Below are 22,661 nucleotides of genomic sequence, written 5' to 3'. Positions count from 1 at the left end.
AATATTTATATCAACCCTTTTTGGATTAACAAAGAACTGGAAGGTTAGGAGATTGCCCACCAATTGGGGAATGACTGAACAAGCTGTGGCATATGAATGTAACAGAATATTGCTGTGCTGTAAGAAATGACAAACACGAAGGATTCAGAGAAACTTGGAAAGATTTGAATGAACTGATACAGAGCAAAGTAAGCAGAACCAAGAGAGCAAGACTTCAGAACTCTGATCACTGCATTGATTTCAGAGGACTGATCATTAAGCAGATAGTTTATCTTTTGATGAAGAGGTGGAATACAATAAGTGTGAAATGAGGCACACGTTTTCAGACCTGGTCGATGTGTTGATTTTTCTTCTTTGACTATAATTATTATTTGTTATTAAGGGAGAGTTGGAGAGGGAGGGAGCATTTCAAAGTGACAGGTGTCAAAAAGACCAACAAACATTAGTTAAAAAGAAAATAAGAGAAGCCAAGGGATGGAAGAAGAAGGGCCTGAGGGAATACAGAGAGAATGATGACAAAACAAAACAAAAATGAAAAAAGGTTAAGAGTGATTTGAGCAATACTTAAGACTAGGGTAGAAAAAGCAATAGTGCTTCGAATATTTGCTATTTCACCAAATCTTTTGGGTAAGAATAATCTTAGAGCCTTTTGCCAGGGGTTTTCCACCTCTGAGGGCGACACAAAAGAGGGATTTACAATTGACTTTTAGTTAGGTACAAAAGGCAGAAACAGAGAGACACCTCCTTCTTTTGCAGGGGTTTGATTCACATGAAAATCATCCCATTAGCCCTGAAGAACCGAGAATGAAGATTTAACTCATGTAGCAATGGCCTCTCCTAGTGGCTTTATGATGAAAACAGCAGCCAGCTAAGAAAACCTCCGTAGTAGAGAGTTTCTATGGCTCGATCGATGGAATGTGGGCTTTTTAAAATACAATCAATAGGCTTCCTATCGCCTACCATCCGGGCACCAAACAAAAGTCGAGTGTCACTCCCATGGTAAATGGAGGGGCACACTGAGAGTATTCACATAAAACACGTCAATATGAAGAGCCAGCTGTCTTCAAGGACAGGTAGGGCGGAGAAAAGATGGGCTGGTCACGTGCAAGAGGGAAAGGTAACTGATGGATGGTCCAGGCGTTCCCCTGGCAACCAGGGGCATCCAACAAAGGGAAGAAGGTCCATAGCGTTTTGGGTGACCTCCGTGGCATGGAAGGGCTGCGCAGGGCTGCAGACAGGAGTAGACTGTGACCATGCGGTTGGCACAGCCACGGAGAACACCATACAACAACGGAGAACACGATACAACCACGCACCTGCTCCTGACCACAGAAGAGAGAGGCAGGAGAGGCTGGGGCCCCGAGGGGCCTGCGCGGGGTCCTCCTGGTGCATAGGGGGCGCTGCGGCGCAGGAGCAGCGCTTCCGGGGCGGTGCCTCCTGCGGAGCTCCCGGGGCGGGCTTTAGCGTTACCTTCAGCTGACCGGCAGAGGAGGTTCTGTGTGCCCGCGTCCGCCAGCCCTCTCACCAGCAGTCGCTCAGCTCTCCCTCTCTCTGCTCGCCATGGCGCTGCTGCACTCCTGCCGCATGCTCTGCGGAGCCACCTCCTTCCACCCGGGCCTCGGCGCGGCCGCCGCCGCCAGAGCCAGGTAAGGAGCTGAGGAGCGCGAGGACGCGGACGAGCCCCGTGCACGAGGAATTTTGTCCTTCTGCGGTTGCCGGACGCCATGATGAAGTCGGGTCCGGGGAGCCGGGACACGAGGCCCGCGAGGCTGTGCGCCCGCGGCTCGCCGATTGGCTCCGGCGGGCCAAGGGGGCGGGACTCGCGGCGGGGGCGCGCGTGCCCTTGAGCTCGGTGGAGGGCAGCGGGGCGCGCCCCCAGGGCCGGGCACCCTGGGGAGCCCCCGGCAACCCCGGGACCGGCCGGAGAGGGGACGGGGGTGGGAGAGAGCGGAAAGGGGCCAGACCCTCGGGCAGGGGGAGTGGCGCCCCGGGGTCCCTGGTAACTATTTCCTTTGAAGCCCTCTGTCTTTAAACTGAGGAGGGGTCTGGAGGCCTCTGCAGCCGCCCAGCCCCCAGCCTGCTCCCCTCCTCCCCCCCTCCCCGTCCCGGATTACTGAACTTAATCCTCCCCACGGAGGAACGTGCTTCCTAATCCTCCGAAGAAGTGCTCCAGTTTAGGCTCCCGAGCCGGAGGGAACCGAGCCCAGGCGGCGTGCCTGGCCGCGGGACCCTCCCTGCTGTGATGCCCGCGGGGTCACTTGGGGTTCCGGGGGCTCCTGCCACCCCAGACCCTCTCCAGGAGCCCCGGAGAACGAAACGCCTCTCATGATGATGCTAACACGTTTCCATTCCTAATCCGGTGAATAGCAAAGGGAGGTCTTGAGTTTTTTAGGAGCATAAAGGGAGACCAAAAAGTTAGAGAACTGCCCCTTGGATGGATGGATGAAAGCAGCAGACTCGCTTCCTTCTCTTCCCGGATGAGGGTGTTAAAGGAAAAAAAAGCCTTGGACCCTCAGGACATGCTTAGGTAGTCTTCCGGACCCGGAGCTGTAGGGGAGCGGGGAGATCGTCTGTTACAGAGGTGCTTTTTGTGTGGCAAAGCCTATGCACTCCTCAGAATGATGTTTTTTAAATACATTAGATTAAAATATGTAAGTTAAGTTACATAGATTTACAGAGGAAGCCGGAACACCAAAATATTTTTTATAAAGAAATGAATTCTCTGACCCCAGACTGAGAACCCTTGATCTCATAATCCAACCCAGTCAATGAATTCCACAAGCCAAATCCAGAGGTCTACCCCAACTTTCCCCCCACAGAACACAGACACATTTCCTTTTCCCTGATACTTGTTTCTCTTAACCAATAGTCGAGGCCTATTTCTTAGTGTACTTTCCCAGTGCATATAAAAATTGTGTGCATGCTATACTGTAGTGGCTACAGTGTAGCCTGTTAAATGTGCAGTAGTATTATGTCTTTTAAAAATGTACATATCTTAATTCAAAAACTCTTTATTGTTAAAAAAAAAAATGCCAACCATCATCTGAGCCTTCAACAAGTTCTGATCTTCCTGCTGGTCAAGGGTCTTTCCTCTGTATTGATGGCTGCTGACTGATCAGGGTGGTGGTCTCTGAAGGCTGAGGTGGCTGTGGCAGTTTCTTAAAATAAGATAACAACGAAGTTTGCCTCATCAGCTGACTCTTCCTTTTATTTGAACACTTAGAGGCCATTATAGGGTTATTAATTGGTCTAATTTGAAATTGTCTGGTGTTATAGTCAGCACACACATTTATGGATTCATGGCTCCCCAAAACAATTAAGATAGTGACATCAAAGATCAATGATAGATCGCCATAGCAGATATAATAATGGTGAAAAGGTTTGAAATATTGCAAGAATTAACAAAACATGACACAAAGATACAATGTGAGCACGTGCTGTTGGAAAAATAGCATCAGTAGACTTGCTGAAGGCAGGGTTGCCACAGACCTTCAATTTGTAAAACAGAAAACCACAGTATTGGAAGCGCAATAAAAAGAGGTATGCCCAGAGACTGGGAAAGTGCTGTTCCAAAGCAAATTTGAGAAAGGAATGGTTAATATGAGATGTACTAGAAGAGAAAAAATTTGAGATTTCACAGTAATAAAATGCTAAGTAACTTCTTTAGATACCAGCTGTGTGAGCAAAAGCAGGAATTACTGACACCCTGTAAAGGCTGAGCATTTTCTGCAAGGCACTAAAGTCACGCTTAATTTATTCTTACAAAATAGGGAAAACAAAGTTGGTAAAGGATTGGAGGGCGGTAAGGTATTTTTCATCAAACTTTTTAAAATCTAAATTGCTTTTATTGGTGCTATACTAATTAATGTGTTCCAGTGGCCAAGTTATTTGTATTTGAAAAGAGAAATGGTTCCTTTTGACTAGGTGTAATTTTTTTCCTTAAAGCTAACAAATTCATCTTTCTTTTCTGATAATCAAGATAGAATAGAATCCTGGAGGAACCGAGTATGACAGATGAGGAAACTGGAGCCCACAGGGGCTAACTGACTTGCCTGTATGGTCTTCTCATTTTCAACTAATTTTTTTGGGGGGGGGGGCTAGGCAATGAGGTGAAGTGGCTCACTCAGGGTCACACAGCTAGTAAGTGTCAAGTATCTGGGGTAGGATTTGAACTCAGGTCCTCCTGACTCTAGGGCCACTGCTCTATCCACTGTCCCACCTAGCTGCCCCCCATTTTCAACTATTTCTTCTGAAGCATACCATGAAATCCACTGTAGAGAAATAAAAGCTAGACTTTGTACTTAGAGCAGAATTAAGGACATTGAAGTTCACAGGGTGAATCAGGATGTGGAGACTAGGGCTTTTTCAGAAACAACTCTCTGCAGAAAGTAAAATAAAATGGGGGGGGATAATATGTTGGAGGGGAAGAGTACAGAGCTATAAGTTCATGACTTGGGGAGGGGGTTCACATTCTAAAATATAAGCTCATAGTAACAATCTGCTCAGATCAGATATAGTGCCATTTACTCAAAATTTCACTCAGTTGACACAGGTGATCTTCAGCCCACAGCATCTAATGGAGAATGTTGTCTACAATAGCTCCAGAAGTAGGGTTGTTTGACGCCCATAAAGTTAGAAGTTTGAATGAAGCCCTTCTCTTAGCTTCACTTGGGCTGTCAAGTACTCTAAAAACCAAATGCAAATCCTTGATTGTGAGTGCACAATGTATTAACGTTCAACATTCTTGATCTTAGGTAAGATGTGCCTCTACATCTCTGCGATTATTTAACAGTCTTTCCTACCCATCTGCTCAAATACAGTGTGGTCTTGACTCACTTAGGGAACAGCCCCAAGGGAATAAAGAAAAAAGGAAAAAGAAAGGGAACATTTAAGTGTCGACCCACTACTTGCCAGGTGCTGTACAAATATTTGATCCTCACAACAACTCTAGGAGGAGGTTGCTGTTTTTATTCCCGTTTTGCAGTTGAGGACCTGAGGCAGACAGCAGTTAAGTGACTTGTCCAGGGTCACACAATCAGTGTTTGAGGCTGGATTTGAACTCAGGTCTTCCTGACTCCAGGGCTAGCATGTTACTCATTGCATCACCTAGCTGCTGAGTTTTCCAAGTGTTTGAATTTTTACTGCCTTGAAACAGTAAAACCTTTTTATTTTGAACTTTTAAGATAAACATCTTTCTGAAATGGATTACATACTTTCATAGCATGTTTCTTTAAAAGCGTATAATTTAATCTTTAATGCTTCAGAATTATCATTGTGCACATGAGTTACTTTTAATAGGCAATGTCAGCATAAAACTTCACTGTAGCTGGAGCTCAGGAAACCTGAGTTTTAATGTGCTGTATATAGTACAGTGATGCCATTAGGGGCTTATCAAGGTCAATAAGGGCTGTTCACCCTTTTCCTGAATGGTCCTAGACTATTGTACTTTTTGACTCAGCTTGGTCGCTTATTTGTCCCGCACAGCTGTCTTCCCTCATTTCTCCTTGCTGTCCCTGTATCTTCCTCTAGTATCCTTCCCCCTCTGAAATCTCATTTGCTGAAGCCCGTTTTGGTTTACTTTTTTGGTTCTTGGCTATGATCTTGAGAGGTGAGGTGATATACCTTTCCATGTGCTGTGATAGGAAAGCTTTATTATGTACTTTTCTAAGCCTTTTCCCTTTCCACACAGTTTTGACACGTAGTTCTGTCTTATAAATTAACAATTGGATTTTTGCTAAGTAACTATAACCTCTAGAAATTTCAATATTTGGATTGTTAAACACAAAATTGAAGGAAAAAATGATAGAAAACAAAACAAAAAACTCCTTTTACCTAATTGCTTTTTTGGGATATTCCATGTTACACAGTATTTGTCCATGACACATGTGTGATCTAGGTTTGTATTTTCACATAATATTAAAGGACATGAATGAAGTTTTAAATAGTAACCTACTTAAAGCTATCTTAATTTAAAAGAGCATTTTACTTCATTCAAGAACCTAAAATAATTTGATTGTGTGTGGAATTTTTTCCTTTCAACGAAAGGAAAAGGAGGCAGAGGCCAGAAACAGATGTGCTTACCAGCATGCAACTAATTATGTGAAGGCCGCCCACCTGCTCTTTTCTGGATTTAAATTGCTTAGAAACCAAAATCTTAGAATTGTTTTTCTCTGTTAAGCTACAGAGTTTTGCCTCTTTTTAAACCTTTCTTTAACTTGTGAAGAAATGTATCTTGAGTTATTTCAGAAGAATGGTATCATCTAAAGAAACAGACCCAGAAGGGTTGAGTGATTGGCCTTTGCCCACAGCAAATAACTGTCAGTCCTGGTGGACCAGGTCTTTCTTCCAACGGTACATCATACCATTCAACTTCTCAATAACAGATAGTTACCATAGTTGAGTGTGATAAAAGAACTCACTCTCCTTTTTCAAAATAAAATCTGATAATAAATAAGTTTTAACTTTGATATTAAAATGACTTTAATGTCCTTCCTCAGCTAGGTGACAATGAAATAAATAGGATAGGAACGAGAGCTGTGTGTGACTTGTTTTAGTCTCATCATTTCAAGTCTATCTGAAATCTATGAGTTGAAAAAAAAATGAAAACTTTCTTTAGCCTCATTTTAGGTAGCTGTTCTTAGTACCTAATAAGTGTTCATTTCTGGAACTATGCTAGCACATAATGTAAATACACCAAGTTCTGAGACTTACACCAGATATTAGAGGGATTTTTTTTCCCCTTGACTTTTAAGGTATTCCCTGTCTACCAATTCTACTATTTATAGTATGTGTATTCATATACATGAAATCATAAGTCCATCCCTTTCAAATGTGCATTAAGCATATGAGGCTAAAACAGTATTATGAAAACTATAGTTTTCATTTATTGGACACGTGAATCTCTGTTGACTTGCCTCTTACTGACCCTACCTTAAAATGATATCTCAGCGAGTCTTGCCAAGACAGACAACAAGGCTCCCCAGCTTCCCAATGTGGACTCTAGCAGAACGTTCAAGTTCTTAATGGCCAAATAACGATCAAGAAATGCAGCAAGAAACTATTTCCTCCCCAGAACTACATAAAAAATTAGCCAGAAGCCCGGGTGCCCACCAGTGCCCCCGAAGGTAACCAGACTTCTTGGGATATTGCATCCAAAGATATAGAATGGAGGGCTCCCTGAGAATTCCTACCCTGAGGGTAGGAATTGGAAGCTCCAGGCAAACCCGTGTGGTGCCACATCACTCAGGCTGGGCCCAGGCATCTGAGATCTCTAATGCTATCCTGAGATCTCTGAAGATAAAGTAAACTTCAAAGAGCCAAGGGGCCTCACCCTGAGAGATTGAAGTACCCACAGGAACTCATGGTACAAGACTAACCACCCCACCTAAAAACAAAGCAGGAGGCAGAGTAAAAACCCTATCCAACAAATGAACCCTCCCTAAAAACTAGAATAGGCCACACAGAAGTCAATGACTCCGGAGACAACAATAAGTATTAGAACAAGATAAAAAGATGGAAAATAGAAGAAAATGCAAGCTAGATGTTTGGTTTTGTTTTTAACTGACCTGAAAAACAGGTCAAGGAGAGATCATTTAAGAATCATTGGGCTTCATGAAAACCATGATTTTTAAAAATCCTGGACACAATAGTTCAAGAAATCATGAAAGAAAACTGCCCCGATCCATAAGATCCAGAAATCAAAGGGAAGATGGAAAGACTGCACTGATGACCTCCTAAAAGAAACCCCCAAAGAAAAAGTCCCAGGATCATCTTGGCCAAAATTCAGGGCTCCCATGTCAAAAGAAAAATACAACAAGCATCGAAAAAGAATCAGAATACTCTCCTCTTAAGTTTTCATGGCACTGTTTTCTCCTACCTGTCTGACACTGATTCTCTCCCCTTTGCTGGATCTTCATCCAGGTCACCCCACTAACTTTGGTGGTACCTCAAAGCTCTGTCCTGGGCCATTTTATCTTATCTCCCTTTATCCCATTTCACTTGGTGATCTCATCAGCTCCCCTGTTTTTAGTTAACATCTATGTGCAGATGACTCAGTACTGTCTAGTAACTCTGGTCTCCCTTTCACAAGAGACTCCTGTATCCTTCCTCCTAGCATTTTCCCCATCTGTCCATCTCCCCTCCCTGGCTTCCTTCACATCTCAGGTAAAGTCCCATCTTCTGTTCTTCGTTAACGCTAGGATCTTCTCTCAGAGATGACTTCTAAATTATCCTGTATTTCTCTTGTCTGTACATAATTGTTGCACATTGTCTCCTCCATCAGACTTTGAGGTTCTTGAGACCAGGGATCGCCTTTTGCCTTTCTTTTAGAGGCCGTGGAACCCCAGGGTCCCACCCACTCCCCTTCCCACACTTAAAACAGTATCTGGCACGTAGTAGGTGCTTAACAAATGAATGCTGACTGATAGGAAACCCTGTAATGCTCTTCCAAAAGTAAGAGAGATAGGATTACAACCAAAAATAACTTAACCAGCAAAGCTGAGTATAACCCTTCAGGGGAGAAAAAGGGGCCTATAACGAACAGAAAAGCTTTAAGAAATTCTGGTGGCAAGACCAGAGCTAAGTATGAATTTTGAAATTTAACTTGTTACGAGTTCATCATGGTGAAACATGCTGCCTACCTTGTGACAGAAAGGCAGTGTACTCAGAGTGCAGATTGAGACATTTTTTGGACATGTCTAATGTTGGAATTTGTTTTGTATGACTCTACATGTTTGTAATAAGGGTTTTGTTTTTCTTAGTGGAGAGGGTGGTGTTGGACAGGAGACAAGGCAGATTATTTTTGAAAATTTCGAAAACACAGAAGTCCAGAGAAACATAGGTAAATTGTTTTTTTAACAATTAAAAGTTCAAATCTGGCCTTAGACCCTTGATGCTTACTAGCTGTGTGACCCAAGTCACTTAACCCCAAATGCCTCGCCAAAAAAAAAAACGAAAAACAAAAACAAAACAAAAAAAATTAAAAGAATCTTTATGATAAAGTAAAGGGAGAAGAAATAAATGTCTCTTAACCTCCCCAGTGTATTGAGGGAATTAAATGAAGAAAAACAGAGGACTGGGATTGAGGTGGAGGGATGGATTAGTTTTGTTCTCAGGGTTTGAATAGGGGGGAAAGGAAGAGTTCAAAGAATACAGGAGTATTCATACACAGAGGAAGAACCACACCATTGGGATTCATGAGAAGAAAACTGTACAAACATGAGGGAAGGGCTGGGAGGAGTAGGGATTGTATGAACCTCACTCTTGAGTGAAATGGACGGTGGAAAGTTGAGAGTGTGCACCTGTAAGCGCACAGACATGAAGTTTGGTGTAGAAACACATCCAATTCAGCTGGGAAACTGGGGGTGGCGAGGGGTAGTTAAGAGGGAGGGAATGGCCACAAACAAGAAATGGTGAAATAGATAATTTCAGAGAATCCTGGATAGTCAGAACTGATGCTGAATGAAGGGAGCAGAACCTTTATGATGCAAGTATCATAAAGGTTCGGGAGACTGAAGGACTCTTAGAGCATTGACCAGTTGTGTCTCCTGAGCACCCATTTCACAGACCTGATGAACAAGATGTAGAGGCATGTATCTTTGGACATGGCCACTGGATGCCTTTTCTTGGCTCATTTGTCACAAAAGGGAGGGAAGAGGACTGTCTCTTTCTTACTCTGAGTTAATGGCGAAGAAGGGCAACATGGGGAGGGTAAATTAACAATAGGGATGCAAAAAAAAAAGACCATTGTGCTTTTTTAAATGCACAGAACAGAAAGAAACAAAGAGAAGCAAGGCAGTTTTAAAAGTAACATGTAGGAAAGGATCTGGATTAGCAACTTAGTAGTAATAATTAGCAGATGGAAAACAACTTTCAGGGATCATCAAGTCAACAAACATTAAACACCAGTTACTGTGTGGCACACATTTTAAGTGCAAGGGATAAGAAGAAAAGCCAAAAAACAATCCCTGATCTCTAGGAGCTCACAGTCTTAATGGGTGAGACAATGTGCAGAAAAATGATGTGTAAACAAGATATAGACAGATAAGAAAAGGAAGATACAGGCATTGAGGGGTATTGGTGGAAAACGTTTCTTGTAAAAGGTGAGCTTTTACCTGGGGTAGGAAGGAAGCCAGGGAAACCATGAAATTTCAAAAGAATTGGTTCTGATGATAAGATACCTCATTGAAAATTTACAAAATTAGGCATGGAGTATAGCTTACGTCCTCAAATACTAGAGACTACTAGCATCTAGTAGATTTTTAAGTATATTATGGCTATTCAATATAAACAGCTTTTGGTTGTAGTTGGGGGAACTGGCTTCAACAGATATTAAGTGCCTGCTGTGTGCTAGAGAAGAAGCATGAGATATAGCCCCTTGTCCTGGGAAACTTGAGTTTCTTCCTCATTTTTCTTCCAAAATTTACTAGCATTCCTAATAAAACTAACCTGTAATTTGTATGTTTCCTCCATGTTCTTTTTAAATTGAATGCTATCTGATGTGTTGAAATGAAAAGGTACTTTTCAGACCCCTGCACACAAAAGGTGCCTTTTGCTAAAACCATCAAATGACTGTGACTGATAGTACAGTATTACTTTCTACTTTTGTAGTTTACCAATGAATAGACAAAAAGCATATTTCCTTAAACTTCAATGGTATGGTACTGTTGTGGACTAGTTTTTTGCCTGAATTTTGTTCCCTCGTTAACTTTATATGGTATATGGAATGTATCTTGTTCTCTTAACTATAGTTCCTTAAGTCTTCGTTACATACAAGCCATCCTGTATTTCTTTGCGTAACATAGTTTGTTCAGCTATTTCCATCATTTGGTACATTTTCTTGAACTGCTTTCTGGTGGAGGTATGAGTAGTAAAACTGCCCACAGCCAAGTAGTAGAAGTGATAAGAGCAAGAAGTAAAAAGCCTGGAAAATCCAGAAATTAAATAAATCTGCCCCCAGAATAACAGACTTATCTTCATATTGGTAATAAGGATTTAGAGCTCAGAAGGATTTTAGAGATAATGTGGGCCACATAGAAAGGGATCCCTTCCAAGGTACATTGACATAGAAAACTATAAATTAACATCATCTGTGTTGTATTTCTATTTGTTTTGTTAAAAATTTCCCAATTACATTTTAATCTGTTTGGGGCAGTCCTCTGCTCTAAGCCAATGACCTCATTTCCCAGATGAGAAGATGGAACCCAGAGAAGGGAACTGCCCTCCTGGGTAGCCTTGGGCAGATAAGTAACAGAGCTGGGTTTTTAAATCCAGTGCTGTTTCTGCCACGTCAAGAATTTTTGCCCAATTGTGGGAGCACAAACTTGGCATTGAATAGTCTCATTTATCCCTGTAACCAATTCTGTTGACCCTTCTCACGTAGAACAATTGGAAGAGTGAGCCATTGAGGAACACATAAGAGCAAGTTTCTTTTGTAGAACAATTAAGTAGGTTGGTCAGTGTGGTGAGCTGAAGATAGCATACATGGAACCATGCTTCTCTAATAGGCATTTAATAAATATTTGATTTCATTTGGTAGCTAATTGCCCAGCAAACCTAGACTAGACTCTTTTATCTAGAGCAGGGGTGAGGAACTTCTGACCCCTGACCTCGAGGCCAAAGGTTCCCCACCCCTGATCTAGAGTCACCTGGAAACACGAGAGAACTGGATATTAAAGACTGAAGTCTTGAATATGCAATGGTATGAAATGCTTTCTCATAAAGAAGTAATATATCCTTTTTTAGGTTAGTGGATTATGCCTTGAAGCATTTTTATATCTTGCTAAATACATAGAACTCTATAAAGCTCATTTTGCCAGAAGGCTGATCATGAGACCGAGAGGCACATGCTTGCCCTTTCTGTAAGAGAAATCCCCTGCCTGCCTTCTCACTTGGAGATTGAACTACTAAATTAGGGCTCTTTTTGTTCCATTTTTTTGGAACTTCTGTCTGCAGCTTCAGGTGGGGAAGGGTGGATAACTTACTGATGTCCTGTAATTCTCATTTTAGCTCTTGGTGGACCCATGTAGAGATGGGCCCTCCCGACCCTATCTTGGGGGTTACAGAAGCATTTAAGAGGGACACTAACAGCAAGAAGATGAATCTGGGAGTTGGGGCCTACCGAGATGACAATGGAAAGCCTTATGTTCTTGCAAGTGTCCGTAAGGTGAGTTTGGCGTGGGCCGCCGGGTCGCTTTGGTATAGAGCATTGAAGGGAATCAGAAGACGTGGGTTCTAGTTCTAACTTTAGTCTCCATGGGCCATGTAGTTTCCCATTTTTTAAATGAAGATACTGAACTAAATGGTCTCTAAACGGAGTTACAATGAAAGCATTTGTGTGCCATGGGCTCATTGGAAAATTGTGCCTCTGATGTGTTATTCTCCATTTCAAATTTCCAAAGTAAACCTAACCACAAAGTAAATTATTCTGTGCCACATGGAGTAGAATTTTTGGAATTAACATGTATGCACTCAGAATGCATAATGAAAGGCAACGTGACAGTGAACAAAAGGGGGCCGCTTTGGGGCCAGGGTGACCTTTCAGGGCTCCAGACCACTCTTAAGACAAAGAGTTGCCCTCTGCATTTGGGAAGGGCAATCTCTTCACCAGGGAGCTCTCCTCATACTGATGAAATCACAAGTCCAGACTTATTGGTTGTTGTTTGAAAGATGCAGTACATTCTCTGGCTTCATGAAGACATTACCCTGCTCAGAACCGGCTTTTTGCATGACATGTGCTGGGGGTGGGGAACAAGGGTGGGAGCCAGGGTTTAAGGAGAATCTCTGACATCTTCCTGTTCCTCCATTACAGGCAGAGGCTCAAATTGCAGGGAAGAACATGGACAAAGAGTACCTGCCCATCGCAGGACTGGCTGAATTTTGCAAGGCCTCAGCAGAGTTGGCCCTGGGTGAAAATAATGAGGTTGTGAAAAGCAGTCGAGTAAGTCAAGGAGATTTCCACTTCTGTAAATGCCAGGGCTCCATTTTTGTTTCTCCCATTAACTTTGCGAACGAGCGTCTGTAGTGATTCTTCAGAGGTGGCCACAATCACAGCTTCAGGGTAGTGCCAGTTACGGATTTGCTAATCAGTAAGTTTTGTCCCATCTCTACTTTCAGCCTACATTTCTGTTGCTTTTACATAGAATGTACTTGTGAAATCTCAGTATAGACCTGAGGATCCAGTCATGTGCACCCCTGATATTGTAAGCCCCCAAAACCTAAATAGAGGATTAGAAAGGGACGTGTCACACATTGAGGAACATGGGCCTACCCTTCCTTGGGACTGACCCTCTCCTCTTGCATCTGCCCTTTTTCTCCAGAGAATTTGGGGGCTGCTTAAACTGTCACTCATGGGAGGCATCAGCCTGCCTCTCTCCTTCACTGTCATTTCCCCAAAGGGGGAAATGAAGGAAGAGATGAGATTTCTTAAAGTTCTACTAGGCACTTGCTTGCCTTTTTTATTTTTTAAGTTAACTAGTCCTGCCTACTAGGCATAATTACATTAGTCAGACTGAGAACCACTACTTTGACAGAAGCCTGGCACATGTGGGCAGATGGTATACAGCCCCGTAATAAAAGAGGGGCCAACCAGGTAAGGATGATTGGCTTGGCAGCAGTTTAAGCTAAGCAAAGTAAACACAGGGCCAGAGTGAATCATTGCTGGCAGTAAACAAGTCCTGTTTGCAAGGCCAACTGACCTAACGTCATGTGTGTTAGAGTTCATGAGCCCAGGAAAAAGCAAACAATGTCTTCCGTGACCCCAGAGTCATAACACTAAAAACACTGATTTGTGGGGGATGGGTGGTTGAATCAATGGACCTTGGAACTGTTGGTATTGGATTTAGGCACTTTGGGTCCCAGTTTACATATTACCACTGATTCGGGGGTCTGTGCCAGTTTTTCCATCTTCATGTTGGAGGCAAAATGGTTATATCTTCAAGGCATAGTCATTAGGACTTCACCAGTATTTGGAAATTTCTATGTCTTTGCATCGAGAGTTAACTTGTAATCTGAAGAATGATTTTGTAATATCCCATATGCCAAAGATTGCAGAGGCAAATACTGGTTTGGGGTTTCTGTTGTTTTTTTGTTTTGTTTTGTTTTGTTTTGTTTTAATCCAAGGAACTCTAATTAAGCCTATTAAAATTGGGTGGAAATTTTCTTCCAACAATAGCTAGCATTTATGTAGCACTTGAAGCACTTGCAAAGCATTTTGCAAATATTGTCTTGTGTGATCCTTGCAACAACGCTGGGAGGGAGATGCTGCTATTGTCCCCATTCTACAGTTGAGGAAACTCAGGCAGACAATGGTTAAGTTAACTCACCATGGGTCACACAGCTTAGGAAGTGTCTGGGGCTGGCTTTGAACTCAAGTCTTCCTGACTGCAGGCACCACACTGTATCTACTGAGCAAATAGACTTTTTGCTAGATTGCTGGCTTTGTGTCTTTGAGCTCTGCCCCCTCTCCTGTTCCAGTATGGCACAGAAATGACCCCATTCTGAAAGCCAGGGGCAGCAGAACACAGGCTCTGAAAGGTCCAGCCAAGCTGGAAAGTCTTTGGTTGTGGGTCCATGAACAGGCTCTTTCTCTCAGCTAAGGACCCTACTGGCTGCATGGTGAAAGAGTCAACTCTTTTAAAAAAAAAAAAAACGACATTAGTTAGCTGTAGAAAAACGAGGGTCTGTGTCATTGGGAGGCGTGCACTCAAATGACATCACAGATCCATGACAAACAAGTGACCGATGGAAAAGCCATTGAAACTCTGAGCTTCAGTTTCCCAGCCTGTAACAGCCAAGACTTGGGGCTTGAAGGAGCTTTAAAAGTCGTGTCATCTTCATTCAAAGATGGGGCCAGGGCCACAGAAGTAGCAGAGAGCTACACCTAGATTCAGGGCCCTGGTGGTGGGAGGCAGGCCGGTCACTCTTGGAATGCTCTGAAATAAGAGGCCTAGTTGACCTCCTCTTTAGCACCTTATTTCCATCTATATGTAAGGCCAAGGAGAAATTTTGGACTCCTAGATACCTTCTTAAATCTTATATATTATAAAAGTTTTATGAACTTAAGAGCCTTCTTAAATTAATTCAGCTTTTGTGCTCAGGAGAGACTGGTTGATCAACCCATCTCATTACCAGTGAGCGGGTAGTGGGGCTTAGTCCAGTGACAACCTGTTTAAGGTCTCACTTTGGAAAGTGATTTCAGCTTCTAAAAGGAGGTGTGGTATTAGGGGTAATGGTGGCTAACTATTCTGCTCTATTTCAATCATGTTAATTAGTACTGTATGTAGAGGCTCTTTGACTGACTTTTTTGTCTCTTTTCTTAGTATGTCACCGTACAGACCATTTCTGGAACTGGAGCATTGAGAGTGGGAGCCAATTTTCTGGTGAGTGTAGAACTCTTGGGTTTGATAATGCTTTTCAAATGAAAAGCACTGCTTTTCTTCTTGGATTAGAGTTTTTACAAAGTATTTCTTAGTAGAAGGGAATCTTTCCAGGGAAGGCAAATAAACAGTGACAACTGTGATATATAAATACTTCTTTTCTTTATTTTTTCCATTTTGCTCGTTCCTCACCACATCTTTTAGCAACGGTTCTTCAAATTTAGCCGGGATGTCTATCTTCCAAAACCATCCTGGGGAAATCACACCCCCATCTTCAGGGACGCTGGCATGCAGCTGAATGGCTATCGCTACTACGACCCCAAGACTTGTGGCTTTGACTTCACCGGGGCCTTGGAAGACATTTCAGTAAGTATGGCTTTCAGGGAAGAGGGAGAAGCACATGAAAAGTGATAGACAGTGGGTGTAGGTTTCATGAAACACACTAACCCGTCACACTCCATTCAACCAGTTTTTATGTATTAAATGCCTGCTCGGGTGCAAGGCCCTAAGAAGACAAGGGTGCAGATTGGTGTAGCGCCTGCCTTCAAGGATCTGATGTTGTACACATTTTAGGTGGCTTCTGTAGCCGAGGCAGTATGGCCCATTCACTGGAAAGCAACTTCAAGAGTTAATGGTGTGTTTGTTTTTAATCCTCTGTGTAGAAAATCCCAGAGCAGAGTGTCATCCTTCTGCACGCCTGTGCTCACAACCCCACTGGAGTTGATCCTCGTCCTGAGCAGTGGAAAGAAGTAGCGTCCTTGGTAAAGGTGCGTTGTCTAGGGTGGACCAGCCACACGTGGCAAGGAAGTCACAGCAGAAATTGGCTAAGATTGAACTTGCACTGGGTTTATATGCCCAGGTAAACTGGGTGGGATGTGGAGGTGATAGAAATGTAGCGTTAATTAGAATGATTGTGGAAGGGACGCGGATTGCGGTCCCTTCGTCTCTGCTTCTCTTTCATGAGAACTCTAGTAGCCAAAACCTGCGAACATCTCAGCAGGTTACCCGACAGGTGGTTAGTGAAGCAGGTCAATAAGATCTATCTAGCGGCCACGTACTTTATGGGAGGCGGCTTGGTATAGTGTAAAGAGCCCTGGAATTGGAGTCAGGGAAACCTGAATTCAAGTCCCGCCTCATACGCCTTTTGGCTGTGTGACCCTGGGCACGTTCCCGAATCTGTATAGCAAGGATAATGGTGCCTATTGACACAGTTGTTGGGAGGATCAAATGTTATCACATCTATAAAGTTCTTTGTAAATCTTAATAGCTCACGTTTCTATAGCTCATAATTATTAAAGAGCATGGCATTGGCTCTGGCTAACTAGGATGTTGAAGAAATTAAATTGATTCTGCATCATTTTATAATTGAGTCTGTTCTGTAATTGATCCTGTCTTGTATTACTGCCCCACTTTTTCTCCGAGTTCGTTTAAAGGTGTGATTTTAAAAAAAAACAAAACGAACTGTTATCTACCATACCTTATCTTTAAAGGCCTACAAGCTGATCTGGTAAATTTCCGCAAGATATATTGTCCATCCTTTCCTGTCCTTCTACAATTAAGAAAGGTCTTATCTCCATAACAAAATCTGAGAGATGGAGTGGGTCCCATAAAACAATTACCATTCCTTAATTGTCAGAGAGGGGTGGTTACTAGCCCCATGTGGGTGCTAGCCTGATTTCTTTAAAATAATTAGTCACGTCCCCACCCTGTAACCATCAAATTGTCTTCCCCACCCACCCAACTCTCTAGAATTTATATTAAGGCTGAGGAGCCCTACCTCGCCATCTTTTGGTCATTAAGAGAGTCCATTGACTCACTTTATTGGTTACTGCTAACCTAACTAATAAAGCGTTGTCTCTCAGTTTACCTTCATTTTCTAACATAACAATATTTAAAATGTACCCATTTGGAGTACGTAGTGATGCCAGTCAGTGAAATGCAGTCAGGTAAGATTTCTCTGTGGAATCTTCAAAGTGACTAATTAAAACTTTGTTCTGATTCATTCATAGCAAAGGAAACTCTTTGCCTTTTTTGACATGGCATACCAGGGCTTTGCCAGTGGAGATGGCAACAAGGATGCCTGGGCTGTTCGCCATTTCATTGATCAGGGCATTAATGTCGCTCTCTGTCAGTCATACGCCAAGAACATGGGCCTATATGGTAAGCAGGGATACTTGATTGATTGGTTTTCCCATTGATTTCCGAGAAGGATTGGGGGTGGCAGATATTCTGCAAAGGGAAACTTGGATTCATTTTATTTAGCCCTATTTTTCATATTACATTTTACCTATTAGAAAAAACTTGGGATCTAGAGGAATTAAGTGACAGTTTTGTCAGACGAGTCATTGTTCCCATGTTAATTTCTTTCCAGGTATCTAATCCAGTAAAGATAACCAGCTACCTCTCTTGTTCAATAAACTGGCCTGCATGGAATAATTGGAAGTGACCTAGTAATCTTCATCTTTGTGTCCTATAGAAATTGACCAATCTCTTTTTTGGGGGGGTGGGGGGAGCATCATCCAGGCTTCTTTTGTGCCCGAGTCAGTTATCCCATGTTGGTCAGAATGACTTTTTCCCATCAAGGACAAGTGCCTCTGCTTACAGAAAACTGTAGGGTAAATTCAGTGTCTACTCTGGCGAAGTAAATGTTGAAAGGTCTCGGTGATGTGTAACCTGCCTTATCTTCCAGGTGAACGTGTGGGAGCCTTTACCATGGTTTGTAAAGATGCTGATGAAGCCAAAAGGGTAGAATCCCAGTTGAAAATTCTGATTCGTCCCCTGTATTCCAACCCCCCTCTCAATGGGGCCCGAATTGCCGCCACGATCCTGAATACTCCTGATCTGAGGAGCCAATGGTAAATGTCCAGTGCTACTTCCTGTCCTCTGACCTGTCCCTTCAGCTGCCCTTAAGAGCTATTTCATGGTATCGGCTTCCAGTGCGGTGTAGAAATGGCCAGTTACCTTATGGGAGCCACAGTCATCTAAGACCATAGTTTGAGAGTAGAAGGCCATCTAATCTAACCCCTTCGTTTTAGAGACAGGAAACTGAGGCTCAGAGAAGCAAAGTGATTTGAATCCAGGACCTCTGATTACAAATCCCTTTCCTAGATAGCACGCTGCCTCACTTTGTCCCTATGGTCATGTGACACCTTTTCCCATACCAGGACTTTTTAGAACAGACAAAAATCTGTGAGGCAATCATAACATTTCTCATGCCAACATTTCTATGTACTTTGAACATTAAAACCCAAAGGCCCCTAGGGAAGAGTTCAAATTGACACAGTGAATGTAACAAGGCACCTTTACTTTTCCCTTTGGTAACATCTGGGATTGGTTTTAAATGATATTCTCTGGAAATATATTAAGTACAACATGTAAGATTCTCAAAGGGTCTAGACCTCAAGTAGCCTAGAATGTAAGGAGTAAATGCAAGATGTTATCTACTGTCTCTTCTTAGGGGAGAAAAAAATAATAAAATGAAGAGGACCCTCTCTCCGTAACTACCTAGTATCTGGAGCTTTACAGAATCAGCGGAGGAGGAAGTTAATGGTTCACCAGATTCATTGACCAACTTGGCTGCACCCTTAAACTAGCTGCATCGGTGACTGCAGCTGCCTTGGTCAAAATAGCGTTCTTCCCACGCAGAGCAGAAAGCTGTGAAACCATCTCCTCACATGGGAATTAGAATTAATCTTGGCTCCTGTCAGAAGGAGGCTGGAGGGAAGGGGCCCTGGAGTTGACTGGAGTGATTCTCTTTTTCTTCTAGGTTGCAGGAGGTCAAAGGCATGGCAGATCGTATCATTGGCATGCGAACCCAGCTGGTTTCCAACCTCAAGAAAGAAGGCTCCTCCCACAACTGGCAGCACATCACTGACCAGATTGGCATGTTTTGTTTCACAGGCCTGAAACCTGAGCAGGTGGGTGCGCTGTCAAAAGACTCCTTCCAGAATCACAGGTGGAATTTTCATGAGGGTTGTTTAGATATTCTTCAATTAAAGGGGGAAAGGGCTTATGAGAAACAGAAAGACTGAGTCTTTTTCCTTAGAATAACAATGTTAAACAAGCTGTGATTGTTTGAAAGGAAAACACAGTTCTTTCTGATTTTTCTATTAAATGCTACCTGTGTGATTTGTGTAAGTCTAAAACCTTTTTACCTCCATGGTCATTATATGTGGTCTTCCTTCTTTGCCATTTTAAAGCAGCATAGTATGATAGAAATTGCAGAGAGAGCATGTATGATAGATAGAAATGTACTTTGAATTTTAGTTGATTAGGAGGTAAGTCTTCCCAAAGCAGTAAGAAATGCCCAGTTTCTTCTCTTTTTGCAGGTGGAACGGCTGATCAAGGAATTCTCCATCTATATGACAAAAGATGGCCGAATTTCTGTAGCAGGGGTCACATCAGGCAACGTAGGATACCTTGCCCATGCCATTCACCAAGTAACCAAATAACTCTCCCTGGCGAGATGGAGCAGAGACGACCTTCCCACCTTCAGACTCTGCTGTTTGAGATTCAGAGAGATGATTGAGCTGGCGAAGATAGGAGTGGTGTGAGAATTTCTTTCAACCACAGTGCTTAATGCTCAGCCATTGAAAGTATCTCAGAACAAGACCTGTGAGTAGGCTAAAGGCATCCGAAACTAGTGTTTGGAGCTTCGTGGGTCTAACCCAAACTCCCCAACCCATCCTCCACAACTTTTCCAAAACATTTTATGTTTACAGTAACTCTACCAAAAATCCCACCCAGAAACCAGAATTCCTTGCCCTCTCCCCTTCCCCCAGTCTTAGATCTCCGGCGTTACAATGTTGTTCAAGAGCTTTAATGTAGGTAATAAATATCACTTAACCCGCGTAACCAAAATCTCTGTGGTGCTAAAAGCTTCCAAAGAAGGCTTGCCCAGTTCTGACTTCCACCTCTGATGGGCCTCCCATGGCTGATAGAGGCACCTCGCGTGGCAGTTGGTTTTTGGAAATCGTAGATGCTGCTGTTGCACAGCATCTTGGCTTTCAGAAATAGCAGGAAAGGGAGGTGGCTCTCACCCATTGGACATCTAAGACTTTTTTTAACTCTCCCCTCCTCCCATTTTTATTGCTGTCCTTTCCCTTTGACCCAAAGATCCAAATCTGCCCTGGTTTCTCTCCCTCCCTCTGCTTGAATTAACCTTCAGACCCTTCCTATCAGGATCCATATACTTGGAGAATTAAGTAAAATGTAATTTAAGAAGTGAGCATGTTCTCTCCTCCCCTCTCTCAGCAAAAGATGGAGGAGGAGAATTCGATAAAATGACTGCACTTTAATATTGGCATCATTGTAAAGTTTTTAATCGTCCCCTTTTCTGCCACCTCCCCACCAGACCTCATCAATGTGGTTGTGCAGTAAATAACCTGTTGATGACAAGTATGTATGGGGCAGTCGGTCCTGGGAGATGAGTATTTTGAGCTGTGGTTGTAAGCTTCTCTGTGTTGCTAGCCGAGTTCAAACATAAACCTTGAAAAGATCACCCTCCATTGTAATCATGTAGGCCTTTATGCAGCCTGGTTTCTCTGTTACAATAAAGTTATTGTAGATTGGATCACCGTCTCCAAGGCTGTTCTTTTAAGGGGAAGCAGGGTTGGGAAATGGTATCAGCCACAGTAGCCTATAACTAACACTATATTTAGCTCACCCCAAAAAACTAATGAATATATGATGATAATCTGGGCCAGAGTTGAAACCAAACTTGCGCATTCATCTTTTTTGTGCAAATTGTCCTTTGCAAAGATACTGGTTCTCTGGGAGCTAACCACCAGAAAGGAAAGTAATGTTGCTGCTAGGATGCTTTTGGAGGTAGGGGAAAGTAAAGAAGGGTCTTGGGCTGTGGCTGAATAATGGCACGATATTTAGTAGCTTCCCTGCCCTGCTTTCACGTTGTTCCTTTGCAGCTATTGCTGCCTAGTGTGTGCACAGTATTCCTTATGGGGATGCTGTGTGTCCCCAACCGATTGGCCCTTAACCAAGGGGAAACAAGACTTGGGTTGTCTTTGATTTCAGGGTTCTGATTTCTTCCCTGGAACCCAACATTGATCCTGCGTCCCTCAGGACCCTGAACTCAAGAAGCAAAGCATAACCTTAATTCTCTGCTCTTCTGCTTCCTTCAAGCTGCTGAATGGTTACTCAGAGTCACTAAAAAGCTTTCCTTTCGAAAACTCTAGGAATGTTGCAGCCGAATTCCAGAATTCCCAGGTCAAGGAGAAGATATTGCAAGCAGCCAGAAGGAAACAATTCAAGTGTTGTGGAAACACAATCAGGGTAACACAAGAATTGGCAGCTTCTACATTAAGGGTTCAGAGGGCATGGAGTATGATATTCCAGAGGGCAAAGGAGATAGGACTACAACCTAGAATCACCCACCCAGCAAAACTGAGTATAATCCTTCAGGGGAAAAAATGGTCATTCAATGAAATAGAGGACTTTAAAGCATTCCTGTGGAAAAGACCAGAGTTGAATAAAATATTTGACCTTCAAATACAAGACTCAAGTGAAACATGGAAGAGGTAAACAGGAAAGAGAAATCATAAGAGACTAAGGTTGAACTTTTTACATTTCCTTCAGGGAAAGATGATATTTGTAACTCATGAGTCCTTTGTCAGTATTAGGGTAGTGGGAGGGAAAAAATTACATGTTTGTATAGATAGATAGAGGACACAGGGTGAGTTGAAGATGAAGGGGCGCTATCTGGAAAATAAAATTAAGGGGTGGGAGAAGATTATACTGGGAGAAGGAGAAAGGGAGAAGTAGAATGAGGTAAAATACCTCACGTGAAACAGACAAGAAAAGGCTTTTACAGTGGAGGGGAAATGGGGGAGGGTGAGAGGGAATGAGTGAATCTTATTCTCATAGGATCTGGCTTAAGAAGGGAATAACATACACAATGGGGTATGGAAATCTGTCTTACTCTACAGGAAAATAAGTGGGGAAGGGGACGAGAGCAGGGGGTTGATAGAGGGGAGGGCAGATTGAGGGAGGAGATAATCAAAAGCAAACATTTCTGAGGAGGGACAGGGTCAAAAGAGAGAATAGAATAAATGGGGGGTAGGATAGGATGAAGGGAAATATACTTAGTTTTTCACAACAGGCCTACTATGGAAGTGTTTGCATGACTACATATCTATAACCTGTATCGAGATGCTTGCCTTTTCGATGAGGGAGGAAGGGAGAAAATTTGTAACCCAAAGTTTTAAAAACACATGTTATAAATAAAAAAATAAAAATTTTAAAAAAAAAAATAAAAAGCTTTCCTTTCATGGA

The 22,661-nt window shown here is 42.8% G+C and overlaps 1 protein-coding gene across 1 annotated transcript; it reads left to right on the top strand.

Moving 5' to 3' along the window:
- Positions 1-1,482: 1,482 nt before the first annotated feature.
- On the top strand, positions 1,483-20,946 carry GOT2 (glutamic-oxaloacetic transaminase 2). The gene is made up of 10 exons (XM_027857961.1): positions 1,483-1,646; positions 12,007-12,163; positions 12,809-12,937; positions 15,318-15,377; positions 15,579-15,740; positions 16,037-16,141; positions 17,384-17,534; positions 18,064-18,229; positions 19,141-19,291; positions 19,703-20,946. The coding sequence occupies exons 1-10, from the start codon at positions 1,561-1,563 to the stop codon at positions 19,823-19,825; spliced, it is 1,290 nt and encodes a 429-aa protein (XP_027713762.1). The 5' UTR covers positions 1,483-1,560; the 3' UTR covers positions 19,826-20,946.
- Positions 20,947-22,661: the final 1,715 nt, after the last annotated feature.

This window comes from Vombatus ursinus, unplaced genomic scaffold, assembly GCF_900497805.2.
Source record: "Vombatus ursinus unplaced genomic scaffold, bare-nosed wombat genome assembly UNPS02012515.1, whole genome shotgun sequence".
Classification (NCBI taxonomy): domain Eukaryota; kingdom Metazoa; phylum Chordata; class Mammalia; order Diprotodontia; family Vombatidae; genus Vombatus; species Vombatus ursinus.
This window is presented reverse-complemented; position numbering and strand designations above follow the sequence as displayed.

Bases quoted from the DNA above. Each gene is read 5' to 3' on its own strand.
- GOT2 (XM_027857961.1), top strand. From the start codon at position 1,561: ATGGCGCTGCTGCACTCCTGCCGCATGCTCTGCGGAGCCACCTCCTTC. The intron at 17,535-18,063 runs GTAAGCAGGGAT...CTTATCTTCCAG, and splicing joins CAAGAACATGGGCCTATATG to GTGAACGTGTGGGAGCCTTT. The intron at 18,230-19,140 runs GTAAATGTCCAG...TTTTTCTTCTAG, and splicing joins CCTGATCTGAGGAGCCAATG to GTTGCAGGAGGTCAAAGGCA.